General features: G+C 47.9%; 1 protein-coding gene across 2 annotated transcripts in view; it reads right to left on the minus strand.

The window, feature by feature from the left end:
• LOC138304332 (integrin alpha-M-like) overlaps positions 1–19,156 on the minus strand; it is a 628,283-nt gene extending 609,127 nt beyond the window's left edge. The window contains exon 1 of one of the 2 annotated variants that reach the window (XM_069244296.1): positions 18,879–19,156. In XM_069244296.1, the coding sequence (XP_069100397.1) occupies positions 18,879–18,915 (37 nt within the window). In that variant the 5' untranslated portion in view covers positions 18,916–19,156. The remainder of the gene's footprint in view (positions 1–18,878) is intronic. The other variant, XM_069244297.1, reaches the window with a different exon arrangement.
• Positions 19,157–21,984: the final 2,828 nt, after the last annotated feature.

Below are 21,984 nucleotides of genomic sequence, written 5' to 3' on the forward strand. Positions count from 1 at the left end.
CTCTGAAGCCCTGCGTCAACAGAAATATCCTGCTCCCGCAGCCTCTCCGCCCCCCTCACACGACACCATGTCAGACAATACTCAAGGAGCATCAATGGATCGTATACTGCAGGAGATATCGGCAGTAGGCCGCAAACTGGAAGGTATGGACATTGCCATGTCAGCATTAACAGCGGAAACGAGATCCATGCGCTTGGAAATAGCGGGCTTCCAGTCACAAATCTCCGGACTGGACCATCGAGTTGCGGCCGTGGAAAGTCAAGTGGTCTCACAGACTGACAGAGATCAGGAACTCTTGTACCTTCGCAGCAAGTTAACCGACCTTGAGGACCGAAGCCGCAGAAACAACATCCGCTTCCTCGGATTTCCGGAAGGCATTGAGGGTACAGATATCCTCTCTTACCTGCGAGACACGCTTCCCAAACTAGCCGACGTAACATTTGACCCCCCTCTGGAATTTCAAAGAGCGCATAGACTTGGTCTCAAGAGACAAAACGGACAAGATCGTCCTCGTCCAATCATAGCCTGCTTCCTCCGGCACGGGCAGGTCCGTCAATTGCTACAGATGTCCCGAAGGCAAGGCCCACTCCGGCTCGGTCCCCTCGAAATCCGCCTTTCAGCAGACTTCTCCAAAGAAACAGCAGATCGAAGAAGAGCCTTTCTCTCCTTCCGCCCTCGCCTTCGCCATCTGGACGTTAAATTCGGCCTCTTCAAGCCAGCCAGGATGTGGATAACTAAGAACGGAGAGTCACGAACCTTCTATGACCCAGAGGATTTGAAGTCATTCCTAGAGGGGCTGCATGATCCGACACAATCCATGGAACTAACAACCCAACCCCCCCAAGACACACAGAACCAAACCAGGGGAATGGGCCAATCGGAAATTGCTCTGGACACCGACGGAAGACCTACCACAGACCCCCAAACCAGGGGCAGAGACCTGGAGAGGTTAACAAAAAGTTTTGATGACAGGGGCCAAGTCCTACAGGCGGTGGCGATGCACACACAACTGCCAGACAGAGACAAGTCCCGATCCCCTTTGAAACCCTAGGTGCCTACTACCTGAAACCAACATGGACACAGTTTTCCTACAAGCTCTCGATATCTACAACCACAGACTGCCATAGAAACGTTGCAGGAAACATTGGAACTTTGATGGAAAAAGCCCAGACATAGAGACATGATGAGTACTCTACTTTAATGTACACTCCTCAAACATGGAACCACGGAGAACCGCCCCCCCCCCCCCCAGAAGGCTTTAACCGCCTCGGACTGCTCAGACTGTTCGGATTGTGTGATAGTTTTTGTTGGCCCCCGATTACCTTTACTTTTGTTTCTCAACGTCCCTCCCTTTCATGCCGGGTAACACTTTCCATGTCCCGTATCACTTCTCCCATCTAGAATCAGGACCCATAACGTCCTCTGGAAAATATGGGAACTGACGCAATACCCTTGCACACTACTGGCTTGCCCTGGCAGGGCTGGGGCAAAATGATTCTGAACTGGGTTTTGAGCTCTAGACCCCGATCTACTAACAAACGCAATAGTGACATAATGATGGGCGTTGGTGCAAAGCAGAACAGACCACAGATGCCAAGTCCCAGAGCATATACATGCCACAACCCCTCAGAATAACCAAGGGGAAGCAACCTTAGTAACAACAATACTTGCCCCTGTCCTTTCCTCGCGCTTCCTCCATCCCCCCCCCCCGCAAAGGGACGCGGCCAACATGCGCCCTCCCCTCCTCCCCCCATCCTCTGGTCACAAACACATTCCACACCCCCCCGACATAATTGGATGCACCCACGCGGAGGTCTGGGGCGCCCCGTGGGCGCCACCCCCCCTCCTTCCCCCCCGGCGCGGGGCCCGCTGTCCGGGCGTCGAAGCTCATTCGGCCTAGGTTTTAGACCCGCCGGTCAAAGTTCGTGCACTTCGGGATTTGTATCCCGGTCTCCCCCTCTTTACCTTCTTTTTTTATTTTTTTATTTTTATTTTATTTCTTCTCCCCCCACTGTCTTCTCTTTATTCTCTTTTCAACTCCTCTTCGTATCCAACGCGCCCGCCACCTACCATTCCCCCCCTTCCCTCTCCCCGACATCCTCTTCAGTTCACAGAGTCCACCCCACTCCCCCGAGCTCATACCCCCGGGTGGGGGGGACACAGGAAACAAGGATACCCAACCAGATGGGAGCACCGGTGGTTCCCCTCAGGGTGATATCATGGAACGTAAACGGCCTTACCCACTTTATCAAACGGAAGAAAGTCCTATCCTACCTTAATTCTAAGCAGGCAGATATTGCCTTATTGCAAGAGACACACCTAGACAGTCTTGAATCTGATAGATTACGACGTGAATGGGTGGGAACCGTCTTGTTTAGTTGCACTCCACCCTCACCCGATATAGAGAATGCCCCAAGAAAAAGCGGGGTGGCGATCCTCTTACGCAAAACCCTCCCTTTCACGGTCGTCAAATCGTGGACAGACCCTGAGGGCCGATACATATTTACCAAGCTGAAAATAGGGGACTCAACATTGTGTGTGGGATCAGTTTATGCACCAACAGGTCCCAAACGCCTCTTCTTTCTCCAACTCAATCGACTTCTAACCGAGATAGGGGCACCCCGTTACGTTATAGGAGGAGACTGGAACCTAGCAAGGGACGCAGCATTGGACAGGACAGGGCCTCTAGACACGAGTAACAACGCAGACAGGGCCATCCAGTCTGATATACTCGCAGATAACGGTTTGGTTGACCACTGGAGGCTGACTCACCCAACGGACAGAGAATTTACCTTTCTCTCGCCGGTGCACGGTACCCAATCACGGATCGATTACTTTCTCCTATCCCACAATCTTATGGCCAACATCGTGGAGGACGATATACTGGAGAGAGGCCTATCAGACCACTCCCCAGTCCTTATAGCCATCCGCTTAGGCCTGGTATCCCCGGGCCGAAAACCCTGGAGATTAGCGATCCATCGATATGGATCCCCCCAAGGTAAGTTGCAGCTACAGGACCATGCGACCACTTTCGCCCAAGACAACCTTGGTACGGTTGATTCGAGTCGAACTCTGTGGGCTGCAGCCAAAGCCTCGATACGGGGACAGCTCATGCGGGATGCGGCGATAGCGAACAAAGACAGAAAAGAGCAACAAGCGGCTCTGGAACTCGACATACGCCGACTAACCAGACAATACACGGCACACCCCTCCCTTCCAGGCCGCCGAAGTTTAGAGCAAGCACAAATGGCCCTTAATGAGTTATACACCACCCAGGCCGAATTCGCATTACAGAGACTCCAAGGGAGACACTATGAACAGGGTGAGAAGGCGGGACGACTGCTCGCAGCCCAACTCCGTCAAAGAGCTGCCGCCCTAGCCATCCCAGCCATTCACTCTCCCTCCGGGGACATACTGACCCACCCGCAGGCCATTGCAAACGAATTTGCCCAATTTTATAGACACCTTTACACGCCGGAAACCACGACTAACCTAGCGCAAGCTACCACCTTTTTAAAGAAGCTAGACCTCCCCTCCCTAACAAACGAGGGCCGTAGCCTATTAGAAGGGGAAATAAGCAGACAGGAGATAGATAAAGTCATCTCTGACCTCCCGTACCACAAATCACCCGGAGAGGATGGATACCCTGCAGAATTTTACAAATGGGTAGGGGCAGAGGCGATTGATATCCTATGCGAAGCCCTCAATGAAGCCTGCGAAACACAGACATTAGGGGCCATATCCAACAATGCCACAATAGCTGTCATACCGAAGCCTGGGAGAGATCCTTTATTATGCAGCAGCTACCGACCCATCTCTCTACTAAACGGGGACATCAAAATTCTAGCAAGCGTCCTGGCAAACAGACTACGTAAAGTAATCCCGTCCTTAATACACTATACACAGGTGGGGTTTGTACCGGGCCGCACGTCTAGGAACCACCTACGAACCCTATGCCATACCTTATGGGCGGCCAGAGACTCCCCGGAGTCGGCGCTGGCCCTGTCCTTAGACGCCGAAAAAGCGTTCGACCGCATAGAATGGCCCTACCTATTTGCAGCCTTAGAGAGATTTGGCCTAGGCAACAAATTTATCTCCATGGTACGACTGCTCTATGACCAACCCGCGGCCAGAGTCAACTGCGGAGGCTTCCTCTCAGACCCTTTCCCTATCCGAAAGGGTACACGGCAGGGGTGCCCCCTTTCACCTCTCCTGTTCCTTTTAGCGATGGAGCCCTTGGCGGCAGCCATCCGGTCCTCCCCCTCCATAACCGGCCTACCACTACCCGAAGGCACCTCCAAGATATACCTCTATGCTGACGATATCCTCTTAACACTCACGGACCTGGAAAGATCCATTCCGGCCCTATTAGAGGTAATCGAGGACTTCGCAGCCCTATCGGGATACCGTATTAACTGGGACAAAAGTGAGGCACTTCCGCTATCGCGAGTAACCACAAAAGCGGCACTCCTAGGCTACCCATTCCGGTGGGCGCCAAAACGCCTTAAATACCTAGGAGTGCTCGTTAACCCCGGACTGGCACACATGGTTGCGGACAACATTGATCCTCTCATCACGCGGACGAAACTGGACTTTGCGAAATGGACCCAGTTAGGCCTTTCCATGTGGGGCAGAGTACAAGCGGTTAGAATGGTGACGGTACCCCGTTTCACCTATATCCTAGGTCTCCAGCCCTTACAAGTGCCCCTCTCCACACTAAGAGGCATTGATGCACTTATTAGATCACTCGTGTGGGGCACTATGTGACCGCGGCTATCACCAGCCAAGCTTTTGGCCCTCCGCATAAACGGGGGAATGGGACTCCCATCAGTGGAACACTATTCTTTAGCCCTCCAAATGTCTCAGTTATCCAATACACTGTTGAATATACCAGATCCCCCCTTGTGGATAGCAGTGGAAAAACGACTCCTGACTGCGAACGAAGGACTCGGTGGACCCTACCGTGCAGACCTCCCAGCCTCTAACTCAGTGAATCCTATCCTGGCGGCGACCAGGGCATCCTGGCAAAGGGCCCACCGACTGTTTGGGGTCCACCCCCTTATACATGCCCAAGCGCCCCTGTGGCACAACAGTGGCCTACGCATAGGTGGCGAGGTACTCCATTGGCCGCAATGGAAACAGGCAGGCATCCTTACCCTCTCACAGGTTCTGGAGAACGACGTGCTCAAACCATTTCCCAAGCTACGGGAGGAGTTCGGCCTACACCCGAACCAGGAATGGAGATACATGCAACTCAAGCATTGTCTCTCCCAAGGGAATATACCTCCACAGCGGGGATCCCTTCCCTCACCGATAGTGGCTTACCTGCAGCAATGGGGACAATGCAAGGGAGTAATGTCGGGTCTATATGATCTAATTATCCGACGGCTTTACTCCCAACCGCTAATGGACAAACTACGTCTACGGTGGCAAACCAGGCTGCAGCAGGATCTAGACCCAGACGATTGGGAAGCTACCCTAGAGACACTAGACAGAGGCACCCGGGAAGCACGCTTGAAATTCTGCCTCTTTAAAATCTTACATGAATGGCACTGGTCCCCAGCGAAACTGCATAGGACCGGACTCCTCCCGCATGCGAAATGCTGGCGATGTCCAGAAACATCCTGTGACCTGATACATATCTTAGTAAACTGTACAACAGTAAGACCACTCTGGGATGCTGTGAGCTCCACTCTGGCTGAAGTAATGTCACTTCCGTCACCACTTCCTCCTGCCCTTATACTTCTGCAAGATACGACCTCCCTACCAGACCTCCCTAGACCACACAAGCGACTGTTGCACACAGCGTTAGCTACTGCAAAAATTTGCATACTCAGACACTGGCGGTCAGAAACCCCCCCAAGCCCGGAGGAATGGATTACAGCCATGATCCGCACTGCTATGCATGAACGGATCATCTATAACTTACAAGACCAAGCTCAATTATTCCTACAGGTATGGGCTCCCTTCCTCACAAGGGGGCAATAGTGCCCTACCCGGAACCACCACTTTTCCCTTCTCCCTTCCCTCTCCCTCCCCTCCCCCACATGCGTCTCTTCCCCACTCTCCCCCTCGCTCCCGTACCTCCCCCTCCCTCTGTATTTTCCCCCCTCTCCCCCCTCCTTATCTCCCCTTCTCTTCCTCTCTTTTCTATCCTTTTCTCCTCTCCCACTCTTTCTTTTCATTCCTCTTCTTCCCCTTCTCCCTCTCCCTTTTCCTACTGTTTCTTTTTCTTTTCTCCTTTTTCCTCTTTCTTACTCTCTATCCTCTCTCATTCTCTTTCTCTCTCCCTCTCGCCCCTTATCCCCACGTCCCTTTCTAAAACACCCACTAGAGTCCGAACGTCGCCTTCCAGCAACGCTCCAAACAGACCTCCATGGTAGATTCTTTTCCCCATGTCGTCAGCTAGTCACCTGGTCCCAACTGATACTGACTACAGAGTTGACATGAGCTGCAACACCCATTATCCGTGCAGCAACATCCCTCGCTTCCCAGGGTGGCACTCCCCGGTCCTTTCGTCTGAACAGGTACAACCTACCCTTTACCCTCATATCTTTACCCTCTTTAAACCCCCCCACATAGCCTAAAATATGTTGGAAGTGAACTCTACCTCAAGTTTTTATATTATGACTGATACCTTGTTTGTGCCTTACGAGTTTTCTTTTTCTTTCTTCTTCTTCTTCGGTTTCCTAATATCACTGATGTGTAATTACTCCCGATTGACGGGACCCTGATCCCACTGACTCTGTATCATATTGTGTTATTAACAATAAAAGAAAAGTTTAAAAAAAAAAAAAAAAAAAAAAGAGAGTGGGCTGTGCTATTTCCTGGTTTTCCCCGTGACCTATTACTTATATGCCTAGGTCGCCGTAAAAATATACTCAGTATTCACAAATATCTCTTTGCCAACGAATTCTACGCAGACATTTAAAAACAAGTTTTCTTTAAATTAAAATCGAGCGTCTAGCTCCTTCAGGTACAAAGTGCAAAGTGCAATAAGGATTCAATTTCAATTCATCAGATTCAATGTTTCACAATTTACATTAACATTAAAATTCAATTAAACAGTATCTCGCCGTTTTAGCCAAGCGTGGGAGAGGCACAGGGAACCTCTGCCTACCTTCCGCTGCGCGCCGCGATCATAGTGTGATTAAATAGCTCTCTAGCAGTAAAAGCTAGAGTGCTAACCCCCAAAATGGCGGCGGATTTTTCCGCCTTGTATCAAGAGTGGGCTGTGCTATTTCCTGGTTTTCCCCGTGACCTATTACTTATATGCCTAGGTCGCCGTAAAAATATACTCAGTATTCACAAATATCTCTTTGCCAACTAATTCTACGCAGACATTTAAAAACGAGTTTTCTTTAAATTAAAATCGAGCGTCTAGCTCCTTCAGGTACAAAGTGCAAAGTGCAATAAGGATTCAATTTCAATTCATCAGATTCAATGTTTCACAATTTACATTAACATTAAAATTCAATTAAACAGTATCTCGCCGTTTTAGCCAAGCGTGGGAGAGGCACAGGGAACCTCTGCCTATCTTCCGCTGCGCGCCGCGATCATAGTGTGATTAAATAGCTCTCTAGCAGTAAAAGCTAGAGTGCTAACCCCCAAAATGGCAGCGGATTTTTCCGCCTTGTATCGAGAGTGGGCTGTGCTATTTCCTGGTTTTCCCCGTGACCTATTACTTATATGCCTAGGTCGCCGTAAAAATATACTCAGTATTCACAAATATCTCTTTGCCAACGAATTCTACGCAGACATTTAAAAACGAGTTTTCTTTAAATTAAAATCGAGCGTCTAGCTCCTTCAGGTACAAAGTGCAAAGTGCAATAAGGATTCAATTTCAATTCATCAGATTCAATGTTTCACAATTTACATTAACATTAAAATTCAATTAAACAGTATCTCGCCGTTTTAGCCAAGCGTGGGAGAGGCACAGGGAACCTCTGCCTACCTTCCGCTGCGCGCCGCGATCATAGTGTGATTAAATAGCTCTCTAGCAGTAAAAGCTAGAGTGCTAACCCCCAAAATGGCGGCGGATTTTTCCGCCTTATATCGAGAGTGGGCTGTGCTATTTCCTGGTTTTCCCCGTGACCTATTACTTATATGCCTAGGTCGCCGTAAAAATATACTCAGTATTCACAAATATCTCTTTGCCAACGAATTCTACGCAGACATTTAAAAATGAGTTTTCTTTAAATTAAAATCGAGCTTCTAGCTCCTTCAGGTACAAAGTGCAAAGTGCAATAAGGATTCAATTTCAATTCATCAGATTCAATGTTTCACAATTTACATTAACATTAAAATTCTATTAAACAGTATCTCGCCGTTTTAGCCAAGCGTGGGAGAGGCACAGGGAACCTCTGCCTACCTTCTGCTGCGCGCCGCGATCATAGTGTGATTAAAACAAACAACCATAACATGTAGCGCTTTATTAAGTGTGCTACTACCTGGAAAAAAGCAGTATTTATATTCAGCAACGTGAGTGCAAAGCATGACAAGTACATGTTCCAAAGCAACATCAAAAGAAAGCGCTGTTACACTATAGCGCTTTATTACCTTTGCTAGACTATAAAAAATGTTTTAATTTAATGTCACAGTTACGCACATATATAATTTTATAGGCAACCTTTGTTTGTACTTGCCTGCCTATTTTGTCCCCTCTGAGCTTTCTTTTCAGCTCGCCAAACATTTCCTTCTAAAAATACATTTGCGTGCAACCCCAACATCAAACAAAAAACAATGTTACATTGTAGCAAACATAATAAAGCGCTACAATGTAGCAGTCCTTTCTTTTGAGATGCCTGTGTAGGCGGAAGAAAGCACTGCGACATCATAGCACTTTATGGTTTCGGGACTGGCATTTTGTGACAGCATAGTTAGTTTTCCAGTTGGTGAGTAATTTTGTGATAGTGGTATGTTGTAGCCTGATGTGACGTCATATTCTTGTGAAAAGAAGCAGTTTTTTTACATAATATAACAAAACATGCATAACTGAGATGCCCCAATGCAACCTTAAAATCAAACAGAAAGCAGGAACAAATTTTTAAATGTTGATAGTAATTACCTAAAAGACAAACGTGGCCTTTACACTAGCTTTACACCGCAAGCTTATTGAAATGCATTCACTCCCTTTAAAAAAAAAAAAAGAAACAAGGGTGCTCCAAGGAGTCTGGGCTGGCGTAAAAGGTTTGAAAAGTACTCCTTGTGATCTGACAGGAAACAGAACGGTATAAAAAAGAGAAAATGAGCCTTGTAGTAAAGATCCTTATTTTTGGTGCAGCACCAAATGCTCAATACACATTGAGTGATGTGCCCTAAACAAATGCAAAGGGCAATTCCCACGGTGCCTTGTACCATTCTGATCCCTGTTGAAGCACATAGAATGCTTTTCAAAGCTTTCACACCAGCCCAGACACCTTTGTGCACCCAAAAGTGTGAATGCGTTACTATAACCTTGCGGTGTAAAGCTATTGTAATGGAAACATTTTCCTTTTAGATAATGACTAGAAAGGTTAACAATTTGTTGCTGCTGTGTTTTATTTTAAAGGTCGCGTTGGTGCTTTTAAGTTATGTATGTTTCGTTATATTGTGTAAAAAAAACAGCTTCTATTCACAAGAATATGACATGGCACATCATGCTATACTATACCACTATCATAAAATTACTAGCCAACTGGAAAAGTAACTATGCGCTTTCTTGTGCATTCAAAACCAATCTCAAAGAAAGCTCTGCCACATTAAAGACAACCTTTGTGTGTGTTTAACTGCTTATTTTGAGCTGCGATTTATTACGGTTGCTACAATATAACATTATACTTTGTTTGATGTCCCGTTCCACATGAATGTATTTTTAAAAGCAACCTTTTATGTGTGTATCTGCTTATTTTGTCACCACACTGCTAAAGTTACTGTATAAGAGATGAAACGCGTTGGTTAAAGTATGTGCATTGCTTTGAAGACTCGAGCTGCCAGACAATTTTACAAATGCATTTACGTTCATCTGTGACAGAAACAACAAAAAACAGAAATAAAATAGAAGTAAACTGGTCGGCTTGCAAATAACTCCAATACTGCTGAGCGCGCTCGTGCTGTGTACGAGATAAAAAGAAAAAGTAATCCAGAAACCATGCTGAAAACAAGGAGCTGCGTATGTTTTCAGTAGTTGCCCGGTGCTCTCGAGAAGGGCAAAACACCATAAAAGGCATGACGTTTGCATGCCTCTCTCAAATAAAATCAAGGAGATTTGAAAAGGCAAGCCCACAAACGAATGAAAATGATGGACGTGACATGAGCATGGTTAAAACCCCACATAGATACCAACACGTTGTAAAAAGCAGCGCATGCGCACTGCTATTCTCAACCTAATTAGGTAGATTATCATTTTTGAAGTACCTTTAATTCCAAAGTCGAATTTGCACACATTTTACTTTTTAAAGACAGTCTGCAAGGCTGGGACAGGTAGCTGGAGGGGGTCTGGGAGTGGAGGAAGAGGAGGTGGTTGTAGGAGGTGTAACTTTTGGTGATTTGGGTGCAGGTGCATGTTCTGGAGGCTGTCGTGAGGTGGATGGATGTTGGGTGTGTGTGTGCCCGCGTTTGTGTATTTTGGGAGGGGGCGTCACAGACACACTGGGAGAGGACACAGGGGACGTGTAAATGGTAGTGGGGTGGTGAGTGCAGGTCAGCGGGGTGTGGTGCTGGGTGTTCTGGTGCGAGTCCTAGTGGCTGTTGTGGTAGTGCATGCAGGTGAGAGTGTAGACGAGACTGGGAGGGAGGAGGGAGATGACGAGGAGGGGGACACAGTGGAGGCAGTGGATGTTGCTGTGTCTGTATGTGGGTGATGCTTGTGTGAGTGCCTGTGGGATGTGTGGTGCTTATGTTTGCCTGAGCTGCCCTTGTGTGGTGAGGTGTGTGCAGGCTGGTCTGATGGTGTGCCTGGGATAGGCTGGGGTACAGGGGATTGGGTCTGGGTGGAGGAAGTTGGAGGGGGGAGGCTAGACACAGGGACAATGGCTGCCATCAGTGCTGAGGCCAGAGATTGCAGGGCTCGATGATGGGCAGCCTGACCAGAATGAATGCCTTCCAGGAATGCATTAGTGTGTTGCAACTCCCTTTCTACACCCTGGATGGCATTCACAATGGTAGACTGCCCAACAGTGAGTGACCTGACGAGGTCAATGGCCTCCTCACTGAGGACAGCTGGGGTGACAGGGGCAGGGGCTGAGGTGCCTGGGGCGAAGGTGATGCCCACCCTCCTGGATGAGCAGGCACGGGGCGAAGGCTGAGGGGCTGCTGGGAGGGCGGTGCTGGTAGGGGGGTGGCGGCTGTACCTGTAGAAGTGGGGGGCACAGATGGTGCCACCACCACAAGTGAGCTCCCATCGGAGGACCAGTCCGTGTAGCTGTTTGCTGATCCGCTGACTGCTGTGGTGCTCCCCTCGCCCTCCGTCCCACTGGTGTATTCGGAGTCCGTGGTGTGGCCCTCCATGGCCATGTGGGAAGCAGCCCCCTCGTGCTCCGGTCCCCCGGTACCTCCGCCTGATGATGCTGATGCACAAAAGAACAGGGAGAGCACAAAAAGGGTTGGGGAAACAGAAAAAAGACAGGTTGAGTGTATGGCTTACCGCTACCGTTGGCGGACAATACAGACACAGCAGCCCCCTGCACTACGCCGTGCTCTAGGCCTCTACAGATGCAGTTCCTGGGATATGGCCTACTTGCCTATGAGTGTCATCTGCCCACATAGATGACACAGGGGCATGTATACCTGTTTTTGGCACTCTACAGAGGTGGGTTGGAGTGGCACATTGCCTGCATTACGGAGGGGCCTAGCCTACGGAACTCGCCCTGGCCTGGGGAAACCCACAGCCCTCCCCCACCCAGACCCCTCCACTGCACGCAAAGTCATGAAATTGTGAGTGTACTCAACCCCTTGTGTCTGCTGTGATGCCCTCATGCGCCCATCCAACTCCGGGTAGGCCACCGCCAGGATCCGGAATATCAGGGGGGTCATGGTGCGACGGGCACCCCTCCCACGCTGGGAGGCAATCCCCAGCTGAGCCTCCGCTGTCTTCTTGCTCCAGCGGCGAATGTCCTCCCATTGTCTCTTCCAGACCGAGGTGACAGCAGCACTTGCAGTGTAGGTCCTCTCCTGTTGAAGATCAGGTATCGAGTGATTGAACAGATAGAAAATGGCGGTCACGTCCGCGGCGGTGACGTCCGTGGCGGTGCTTATCATCACCGCCGGCGCACTTCGTCATTGGCTCCTGGGACCCATAGGGTCCAATGTTAACCAAAGCAGCATTGCGCTGCGGTCTTCGACTGCCTACCGCGACGGTGTACAACGCCAGCGCAGTTACCTCACATCCCATTGTCCCAGTTTAGAGGTCAGGCATCCGCCATTTCAGGGACCCACATGGCTTCATTTACAACTGCGTCACACATACCTAGGCCTGGACTGAACACACATACTGGAAGATTTTTGTATTTTGTGTCGTGTTCTGTGTAGCTGTGAGTACATACCTTAGAATTGGTTGACTCTGTGGTCGCTGTTGTCCTTCCTAGGCACCGTCAGCTGGGACATGTGAGGAGATGGCAGAATCCTCCGGTGTACCGACCTCTGGTGGACCTGTTGACAATGGAGGAGCGACATTTAATCATCACCTACAGGTTTGACCGTGCCACAATCCAGGAACTGTGTACCCAGTTGGAGCCAGATCTGTATCTGATGTCACCAATCTGCCATCCCACAGGTATCCCCCATCAAGTGCAGGTGCTGTCAGTGCTCCATTTCCTAGCAAGTGGGTCATTTCAGACAACAGTGGCCATGGCATCAGGGATGTTCCAGCCTATGTTTTCTAACGTATTGTCCAGAGTGTTGCCTGCCCTGCTGAAACACGTGAGGAGCTACATCGTTTTCCCTCAGGTGGAGGATTTGGCTACAGTGAAAGGTGACTTCTATGCCCTTGGACACATCCTCACATCATAAGTGCCATTGATGGGACCCATGTGGCTTTGGTCCCCCCACCCACAGGAGTGAACAGGTGTACAGGAACTGGAAGAGTTATCATTCCATGAATGTACAGATGGTATGTTTGGCAGACCAGTACATCTCGCAGGTAAATGCTATGTTCCCTGGCTCAGTGCATGACGCCTACATCCTGCGGAATAGCAGCATCCCTTATGTGATGGGTCAACTCCAGAGGCACCGTGTGTGGCTATTAGGGGACTCTGGTTACCCCAACCTGTCATGGCTACTGACCCCAGTGAGGAATCCTAGGACCAGGGCAGAGGAACTCTACAATGAGGCCCATGGGCAGACTAGGAGGGTGATCGAACGCACCTTCGGCCTCCTGAAGGCCAGGTTCAGGTGCCTCCATATGACAGGTGGTTCCCTATTCTACTCACCAAGGAAGGTGTGCCAGATCATCATCGCCTGCTCTATGCTTCAGAATCTTGCTTTGCGACGCCAGGTGCCTTTTATGCAGGAGGATGGTCCAGATGACGGTGTTGTGCCAGCTGTGGAGCCTCTGGACAGTGATGAGGAGGAAGCAGAGGAAGAAGACATTGATAACAGGGACTCATACAGCAATATTTCCAGTGACACACAGGTGAGAACAGTTTTTTGACTATTACATTTACTTTCACACTTCTACCTCTGTCCTGTCTGTCAATTTGAAGCATTATTTGCTAACTGAGTGGTACATTTCCATTACGGTTTCACAGGTGTGGTTACCAACGTGTGTCATCTGCTTGCATCCTTCATGGACTTGTGATGTGTGACATAGGTATGTTGACATTACATTTTCGAACGGATTTGGCCATAGTCATAGTTAATACACATTTTCATAATCACAGACTGACTCCAGATTGTTTTGTGGTTCAAGGGTGTTTATTGAAGTGCTAATTATTGGAGGGGGTGGCAAAATGGTGATGGTGGAGGAATGTCCATGGCAGAGTCCAGTCTATTAGTCTCACAGGTGCACTGCCCATATGGGCATAGGAAGTAGAGCTGGAACAGTTCCAATCTGGACAGAGTAACAAAGTGGGACAGTGGGATGACAATCAGGGTAGTCTCATTTCCTGGCGGGGGTCTTGCCATCTTGCTCCGTCCTGTTCCTGGATCTCACGGACTGCTTGCGGGGTGGTTGTCTGTCTGCAGGGGGTGGGGTGCTGGTGTGGTGGTCCTGTGGCGGGGCGTCCTGTCCATTAGCGCCAGCGGAGGTGGTGGGCAGTTCATCGTCCAGGCTAGTGTCAGGGGCCCCTTGGAGTGCCACGGTGTCCCTCATGGTCTTCTGTATGTCCTTCAGCACCCCTACGATGGTGCCCAGGGCGGAGCTGATGGTTCTGAGCTCCTCCCTGAACCCCAAATACAGTTCGTCCTGCATGAGCTGGGTCTCCTGAAACTTGGCCAGGACCGTCGCCATCGTCTCCTGGGTGTGGTGGTATGCTCCCATGATGGAGGAGAGGGCCTCGTGGAGAGTGGGTTCCCTAGGCCTGTCCACCCACTGTCACACAGCAGCCTTCCCAGTTCCCCTGTGTTCCTGTGTCTCCGTCCCCTGGACCGTGTGCCCACTACAACTGCCCCCAGGTCCCTGTTGGTGGGGTGGTGGGTTTTCCTGGGTTCCCTGTAGTGGTGGACACACAGCTGATTGACATGTCCTGGGTACGGAGGTATGGGCCCGCTGGGTGGGTGCTGTGCTGGTGTTACCAGAGGGTGGAAGGTCAGTGTTGGGCTGTGCCTGTGCGAGGGGAACCGACTGTCCCGAGGCCCACGATGGTCCGGGCTGGTCATCTGGATCCAGTTGGCCAGAGCTGCTGTCATCACTGTGGGCCTCTTCTGTGGGTGGGGTAGATATGTCTGGACCCTCCTGTCTGGTGACATTAGGTAGTGGTCCTGCAGGGGTATAAAAGCATGATTATTGCATGTGTGTGTCTCATGGTGTGCAATTGGTGGGTGAGCGTGTACCCCAGTGCTAGCATTCGTGTGTGTGGGCTTGTGTGATGATGGTTAGGGGGTGTTATGGGTATGTGCAGTGGGCATGCTTTAGTGATGGGTGTCCATGCTTTGTTGTTGCATGCAGGGCTTGGTGCTGGGATGGGTGGTTTGTGTAATTAGTACATTAGTGAGGAGTTTGAGTGATAGGGGAGGGGGTGAGGGTGGGGGTGTGTGATAGCATGCAGGTAGGGTGGGGGATATGATAGTTTAGATTTGACTTACCAGTGTCCATTCCTCCACCGACTCCTCCGAGGCCCTCTGGATGCGTAATGGTCAAGACTTGCTCCTCCCATGTTGTTAGTTGTGGGGGAGGAGGTGGGGGTCCGCCGCCAGTCCGCTGTACCGCGATGTTGTGCCTGGAGACCACGGAATGCACCTTCCCCCGTAGGTCGTTCCACCTCTTCCTGATGTCCTCCCGATTTCTTGGGTGCTGTCCCACTGCGTTGACCCTGTTGACTATTCTTCGCCATAGCTCCATCTTCCTAGCTATAGAGGTGTGCTGCACCTGTGAGCCAAATAGCTGTGGCTCTAACCGTACGATTTCCTCCACCATGACCCTGAGCTCCTCCTCCGAAAACCTGGGGTGTCTTTGGCGTGCCATGGGGTGGTGTAGGTGATGAGTGAGGTGGTGTCTGTGGTGATGAGTGTGGTGATGTGTAGTGGTGTGTGGTGTTTTGTGCGTGGATGTTGTGTGGGTGATGGTGTTGTGTGCCTCTGTGTGGTGGGGTTGTCTATTGCTGTGCTCTCTCTGTCGCCTTCGTCTCTATTTTTTGGTCGTAGGGGTTTGTGGGTGATGTGGGTGTGTGTTTTCTATTGTGTTGGGTGTGTGGGAGTGGTGTTTGTATGTGTATCAGGTGTGTGTATTTTGAATTGTCCAATGTGGCGGTGTTTTGGAGATGTGTGTGTATTTTGAGCGTGGCGGTGTGTACCGCCAATGGAATACCGCGGTTGAAAGACCACCGTGTGGATTCGTGGGTCGTAATAGCATGGGAGTGTTTCTGTTGGCGTGACGGTGGAGTTTTTTTTTTCGCCAGTTTATCACTGACCTTTGGTGTGGCGGAGTTGCGTGGGTGTCTGAATTTCTGCGGATTCCGAGATGTGGGTCATAATAGCTGTGGCGGCTTTCCGCGGCCGCGGCGGTGTACTGGCGGTCTTCTGCACGGCGGTAAGCGGCTTTTACCGCTAATGCTGTAATGACCCCCTAAGTGTTTTAAAAGAAATTGCCTTTAGGCATAAATCCAACAAAATAATTACATTATATTTTCAACTTGTTACCATGCCTTTGACCCCGCTCCCACTCACAATTTCTTCCATCACCCCCACCCCAACACCCCAACACCCACACACAATATCCCAACACATTGCACTCAAGATCATAAAGCCTATACCTCTTTTTCACTGCGTTTTGTCTGTCCCCCACACAAAGATATGCAGAATGGGAAACAGTTGTGATCTAGTTTTGCTGTATTTGGCAGTCGACCCAGGACACCTAGGAGATGTCACAGTTCTTCAATTTAGAGAAATTGTGTAATCCTGGTCACATGCCTCTGTTTCCTGAACTGAAGAATTGGCGATGTGCACAGAGCAGAGCATTGAAGTGGGCGAGGTTTGTGTGGAACAACATGCCCATGACTTTTTAATCTAACAAAAACATTTCTCTTACTATTAATGAACAACCGGGAAGTGGAAAGGGGTCTCCAAGTCTGTAAAGTCAAGGGAGAGGCAGACAGGGAAAAAAGAACCAAGCCTTTTCAAGAGAATGCCTGCTGCGTGAAAAAAAATGTAACCTTGGCCAATTGTTTATTTTACAAATGTAAAGGCTGTCTGGAAGTCAATTTTCGCAGTAATTGATGGAGGTGCTTGAAGCTTTAGGAGGGAAAAGATTTATTCTTTTTGAGAGATAATGTAAGTTTGTTACCAGCTGAGTTCTAGAGTGCCTGTTTTTAATGGACACTTGTAGCAAAATGTTTGCAGTCGGTACACTCTGATTTCGTAAAACTAAAATGCATATTTTGAAAATACTTTTTTTCCCCCAAAACATAAATATTTTTCTCATGCTGTGGCCGTGTATCTTATACTGTGTTTAATAATGTATTTCCTGCTGATCAGGTTACCTTGCATTTCTTTTTTCATTTAATGTATGTGAATTATTTTATATGAGTGGAAGACCAACAAAAATGTTAACATAATATGTTGTTCTTTTTTTTACACCTTTGAACCACGCCTCCACATTCACTGACCCCCCTACCCCTACTCAGGGTTCTCCCGCATGTCACTGGTAATTTAAGAATCACTTTCCTCACTCCAGAAAGCCCTCAGAAATCAGCAGGATTTTGCACAATGTGTAACGTTGAACCTGAAATATTCTGCATTTTGTGTTTTTAACAGTATTCACATTTTAAATATAATGCGTTTGATGGAACAAATCAAGCATGCTATGACAGATAACTACATTGTAAGCATGTACACTTGGCTGCATTTCAGTACATTTTTTTCTATGCTCATGGTTGTGATTTCACAGAGCAATAACACAAATCAGCCAATTTAAACCATACCAAATGCACACACATAAATCAGAGTTAAAACAAATAATAAAAGGCCTATGACATGTATAAAGTGTATTATGTCTACATTACAACTTTCAGTGCTAGAATTTACTTTGGGAACCCATAAATTGGGTGGTGAAGGTGTGCCAGAGGAAAGAGAGTGGAGTAATGAGGGTCAGAGCATGAAACTCAGGCTCTGGTGGTCAACGTATATATTTATGTAAAACAAATCTGCTGCAAAGAAATTGCTGACAAGACCATGTGGGAAAGTAAATATGTCCTATATTTTAATTGCTCACAAAGGAGGAGTATTTTAAAATATTTTACAGGATAAAGACCCCATCTGTGGAGCTCGTGTGCTCAACAATTTTGAGGGGATTATAATAGTAGTAAGATAACAAATGGTTAACAGTTCTGGGAGAGATCTGTGTGTTGACTAGTCACAGTTGTCACTCATAAAGTAGCACAGAGGGTGAATGGGCCTGCTGCAAAGCACACTGTGGAAAAAGAAGACCATTGATATTTTTTTAGGTCAGTGGGTTACTGCTTTTGGCACTGAGACCGTTTTGTTACTACTAGCTCATAATTTGCAAGCCTTCTAATATAGCACAAAGTTCTATTTACCAACACAAAGGAGCAGCATGAAAACTGTAAATCAAGGGTTTATATCCTTATTGTTTTTCTCAGTCTGTTGTTATTCTCAGGGTTCTTTTGGGAAGTAATAAAATCTTATTTGTACAGACAACCACAATCCCTAATTTAGATTTTACATCCTGACTTTGTTTCTCCCAACTGTTTCCTTTCACTCTTAACATATAATCTGTACTGGTACTAATAACATGTGATTCCCACAACTTATGTTATAACCCTCATTGTATTATGTAACATTTTACAAACATTGATTTACACGTGCATGAGTTACTGTGCCTCTATGCGACCATAGCACTCTGACACCCAATACTGGGATGAGCAGCACTATTAAAGAATTAAATAAAAAACAAGTAGTTGTGTAAAATTACTCTTACATACAATCTTGTAGTTTGGGAGAGCAAGCACATTTTTTACATAGTGAGTAGAACAAGGTTACAAATCTGCATGCAAATCACGGTTTCTCTCAAGTACTTGTGAAGTGATAACACAATGAGCCTTTGTTTTCTTCCTTTTGCTCTGTCTCGATGTTAGACTACAAATAGCCCCCATCCAGTGTTACACTCAAAGAAAAGGAGGTTCTGATAGCCCTTCAAAATAGGCCTTTGTTTAGAGCAAGGCTGGAAGTATACTATGAAAGTTCCTTCGCTGTCTGCACGTTGCTGCTCCAGCCGGAACTGCACTTACCCAGAGAGAGAGCCGCTGCCAGGAGCAGAAGAGCCATCCTCCGAGGAAAGGCAGCAGACACGAGCAGGCTGTGCAGCAGGGCACGTCTCTCGCCGCGGTATGCGAACTGCGCTTTAGAGGACGGGAAATTTCTTAATACAGCAACCTTCAGATAGCTGCAGGTGCCACTTCTGCTTTCTGCCACTAAGGCTTGCGCCGAAATCACGTGAGGGTGTGAAGAGCCCACACAGCTCCTCCACAGCTTCCTCCTGCTGAACGTGTCTCCGTAATAACGGGTTCCTCACAGGAAACGTTGGCATTAAGGCCGTGCTCGAACTAGGGATTCTCCCCATACATAAGGAACACATTGTGTACCCTTCATTCACCACCCTTTTACTTCGCATTATTTTCTTTCCCGCAATCTTTTCGCTCTTTCGCCTTCTTCACCTCTCTACCCTTTCATAAACCCAAAAGCTGCCGTTTTCCACATGATCACAGTCTGAACCATCACTATTTCTTCCTTCTCCCTCCTCCTGTACTATTTACCCTCTCATCCGTTCCTTTACCCAACTTCTTAATTTCATTCATTTCTATCTTCGTTCCCTCAACTTCTTCCTCCTTCTCCTCTTCTTGTTCTATTTCTTCTAATTCACCTGTTGCTCCCTCTTTTTTCGCACTTTCCTATTCTAGGTTTTCTGCCTCCTCTCTTTCCTTGTGCTTCCCGTTTCCTACATAGTCGTTCTTTCTCTCCTCCTCTATTTCCACTTGCACACACTTCTTCGGAAGAACACCACTATCTTCGCTCGCATTTCTCCTCTGGCCCTTCTAAACAATACCTGTTTCATTTTTAACCTCCTGGCTGCCGTGAAGTTAGCCCACACCAGTGCAGATATTTTCTCTGATGCTGGCCAGGCTTCAGGTTAAGGTGGAAAGACATTTCCGGTGTATATGTGACACGCGCCCATGACGTTCACATACGTCATAAGGGTGTGCTGGGGTCACTTTTTATGGCGTGTATATACGTCAGGCGAAGAGTGATACCTTGAGTTAAGCGCGTCTTTGCTCCTCATTTCCAGAAAGCCAGAACGATTATTTTTTTAACTGTGATACTTTTGAGACATAAATATGTGAATTTTGTAAGTTTTTATATGAATGTACATAGTACAGGTAGGGTTTCCTTTCCTTCGCTCATTCGAGGTAATAGTAGTTTTTTCCGTTCATAAATTTTTCATAGGTGCACAGTAAGACTGTCGACATAACTTATGCTAGATGCTATTAAGTACATGTTTTATTCTTTATAGATACTGCTGTCATAGTGTTACACCCGGCATCCTTAGGGTGGTCTTTCCCCAGACTATTTGCCTTTCTCCTCCTATTTTTCTGACCATCAAATCGTTGGCCTTAGGACTCTGAGCACTTTACCATTGACTACGAGTGCTAAAGTGTATGTGCTTCTCCTCGAAAACACAGTAATATTGGTGTATCTACAATTGGCATATATAATTTACATGTATGTCACGTGTAAAGTGGTGTACCATATTCCCTGGGCCTGTAACTTGAATGCTACTAGTAAGCCTGCAGCATTGATTGTGCCACCCACTTAAGCAGCCCTGTAAATATGTCTCAGGCCTGCCACAGGTGAGCCTGTGTGTACAATCTCACCAGCCACCATCAACCTGAACAGCTTTGCCAAACTTCGCCGCTCGCATCTGTGAATTGCCCTGAGTGGCCTTGCTTTCCTTTGCTGCTCCCTTCTCTCCATCAACTCAAGTGGCTTTGCCAAACTTCGCCTCTCTGAACTTCCCTGAGAGGCCTCACTTTCTTTTGCTGCTCGCTTCTTGCCATCAACCTGAGTGGCTTTGCCAAACGTTGCTGCTCGCGTCTGTGAACTGCCCAGGCCAGCCCTGTTTTTCTTGGCCACTCGCTTCTTTCAATCAGCCCGAACGGCTTTGCCACACTTTTCCGCTCGCATCTGTGAACTGCCTGGAAAGGTCCAGTTTTTCCTGGCTGCTTGCTACTTTTAAATCAATCCGAGCAACTTTGCCAGACTTTGGAGCTTACACTTGAATGGCCCAGAGCAGCCCTTCTTTCCTTTTGTCGGTCACTACTTGCAGTCAACCCAAGTGGCTTTTCCAAACCTTGCGGGTCACTGCTTCCAGCCAACCTGTACAGCCTTGCCCAGCTTCGCCGTGCACCACTCACCAAGACGAGCACAACCAGAACAATATCAAAGTCCATAAAAACATCACGCACCCATGCCGATGAGTCCCCAGCACCACCCCTTTGATCTAAGCATTTGCTCATCAACCTTGCTTTATTTTTGAGTCTGTAAAAGCCAATATTTGCTATTCACAAATTGGATCTGTATTGTGCTGGATTTAAATTAACCCGATAAACAAGCTTTATTTTTCTACATCTGTGTGGAGTCTCTTTTTATGGTGTATCTCTTGGGGTTGTGGTATGTGTGTTGCACCAGTACTTTATACATTGCCTTCTAAGTTAGGCCTGCCTGCTCTGCGCCAACCTACTAGAGGGTGAGCACACGCTAATTTATGTTGTGTCACTGACTTGCCCTGACTAGGATTGTGGTCCCTACCTGGATAGGGTGCATACCTCTGACAACTAGAGACCCAATTTCCAAGACATTGTATTTAACCACATAGTCCAACAAGGGTAAATTTGTATTTTTAGTGAGTAATTTTAATAAAAACAAAACCAAATGTTTTTATATCACATGAGCTGCTTGCCGCTTTTCTCTTTTCATGCCAAGCCAAGAAAAGAAAAACCCACTCAAGGCCTGGGCCTGTTTGTCGGCAATGGAGGATAGCACTTCTTTCATAGTAGATTATGAGACCTTCACAGGAATCCATTGGTCTGTGATTTGAGCTACTTAGTGGTCTAAGTTCATAATGCCTGTTGCTGGATTCCACTGACTTTGCCAATTCTTCATTACACGTTGGTTCACTGTGGTGAGTAACAGTATTAGCGCATGCTAAGTATATTGTTATGAGCTCACATATATATAGGTGTTATGGTTTGTAATTTACTCTCACGCTGGAGCGCACACTGGCAAGGATTCCAACTTCAACTAGGCTGTTGTTGTTGGACATCTGACCCGGCTGGGTGC

The sequence above is a fragment of the Pleurodeles waltl genome, chromosome 7 (assembly GCF_031143425.1).
Source record: "Pleurodeles waltl isolate 20211129_DDA chromosome 7, aPleWal1.hap1.20221129, whole genome shotgun sequence".
In the NCBI taxonomy this organism is placed as follows: domain Eukaryota; kingdom Metazoa; phylum Chordata; class Amphibia; order Caudata; family Salamandridae; genus Pleurodeles; species Pleurodeles waltl.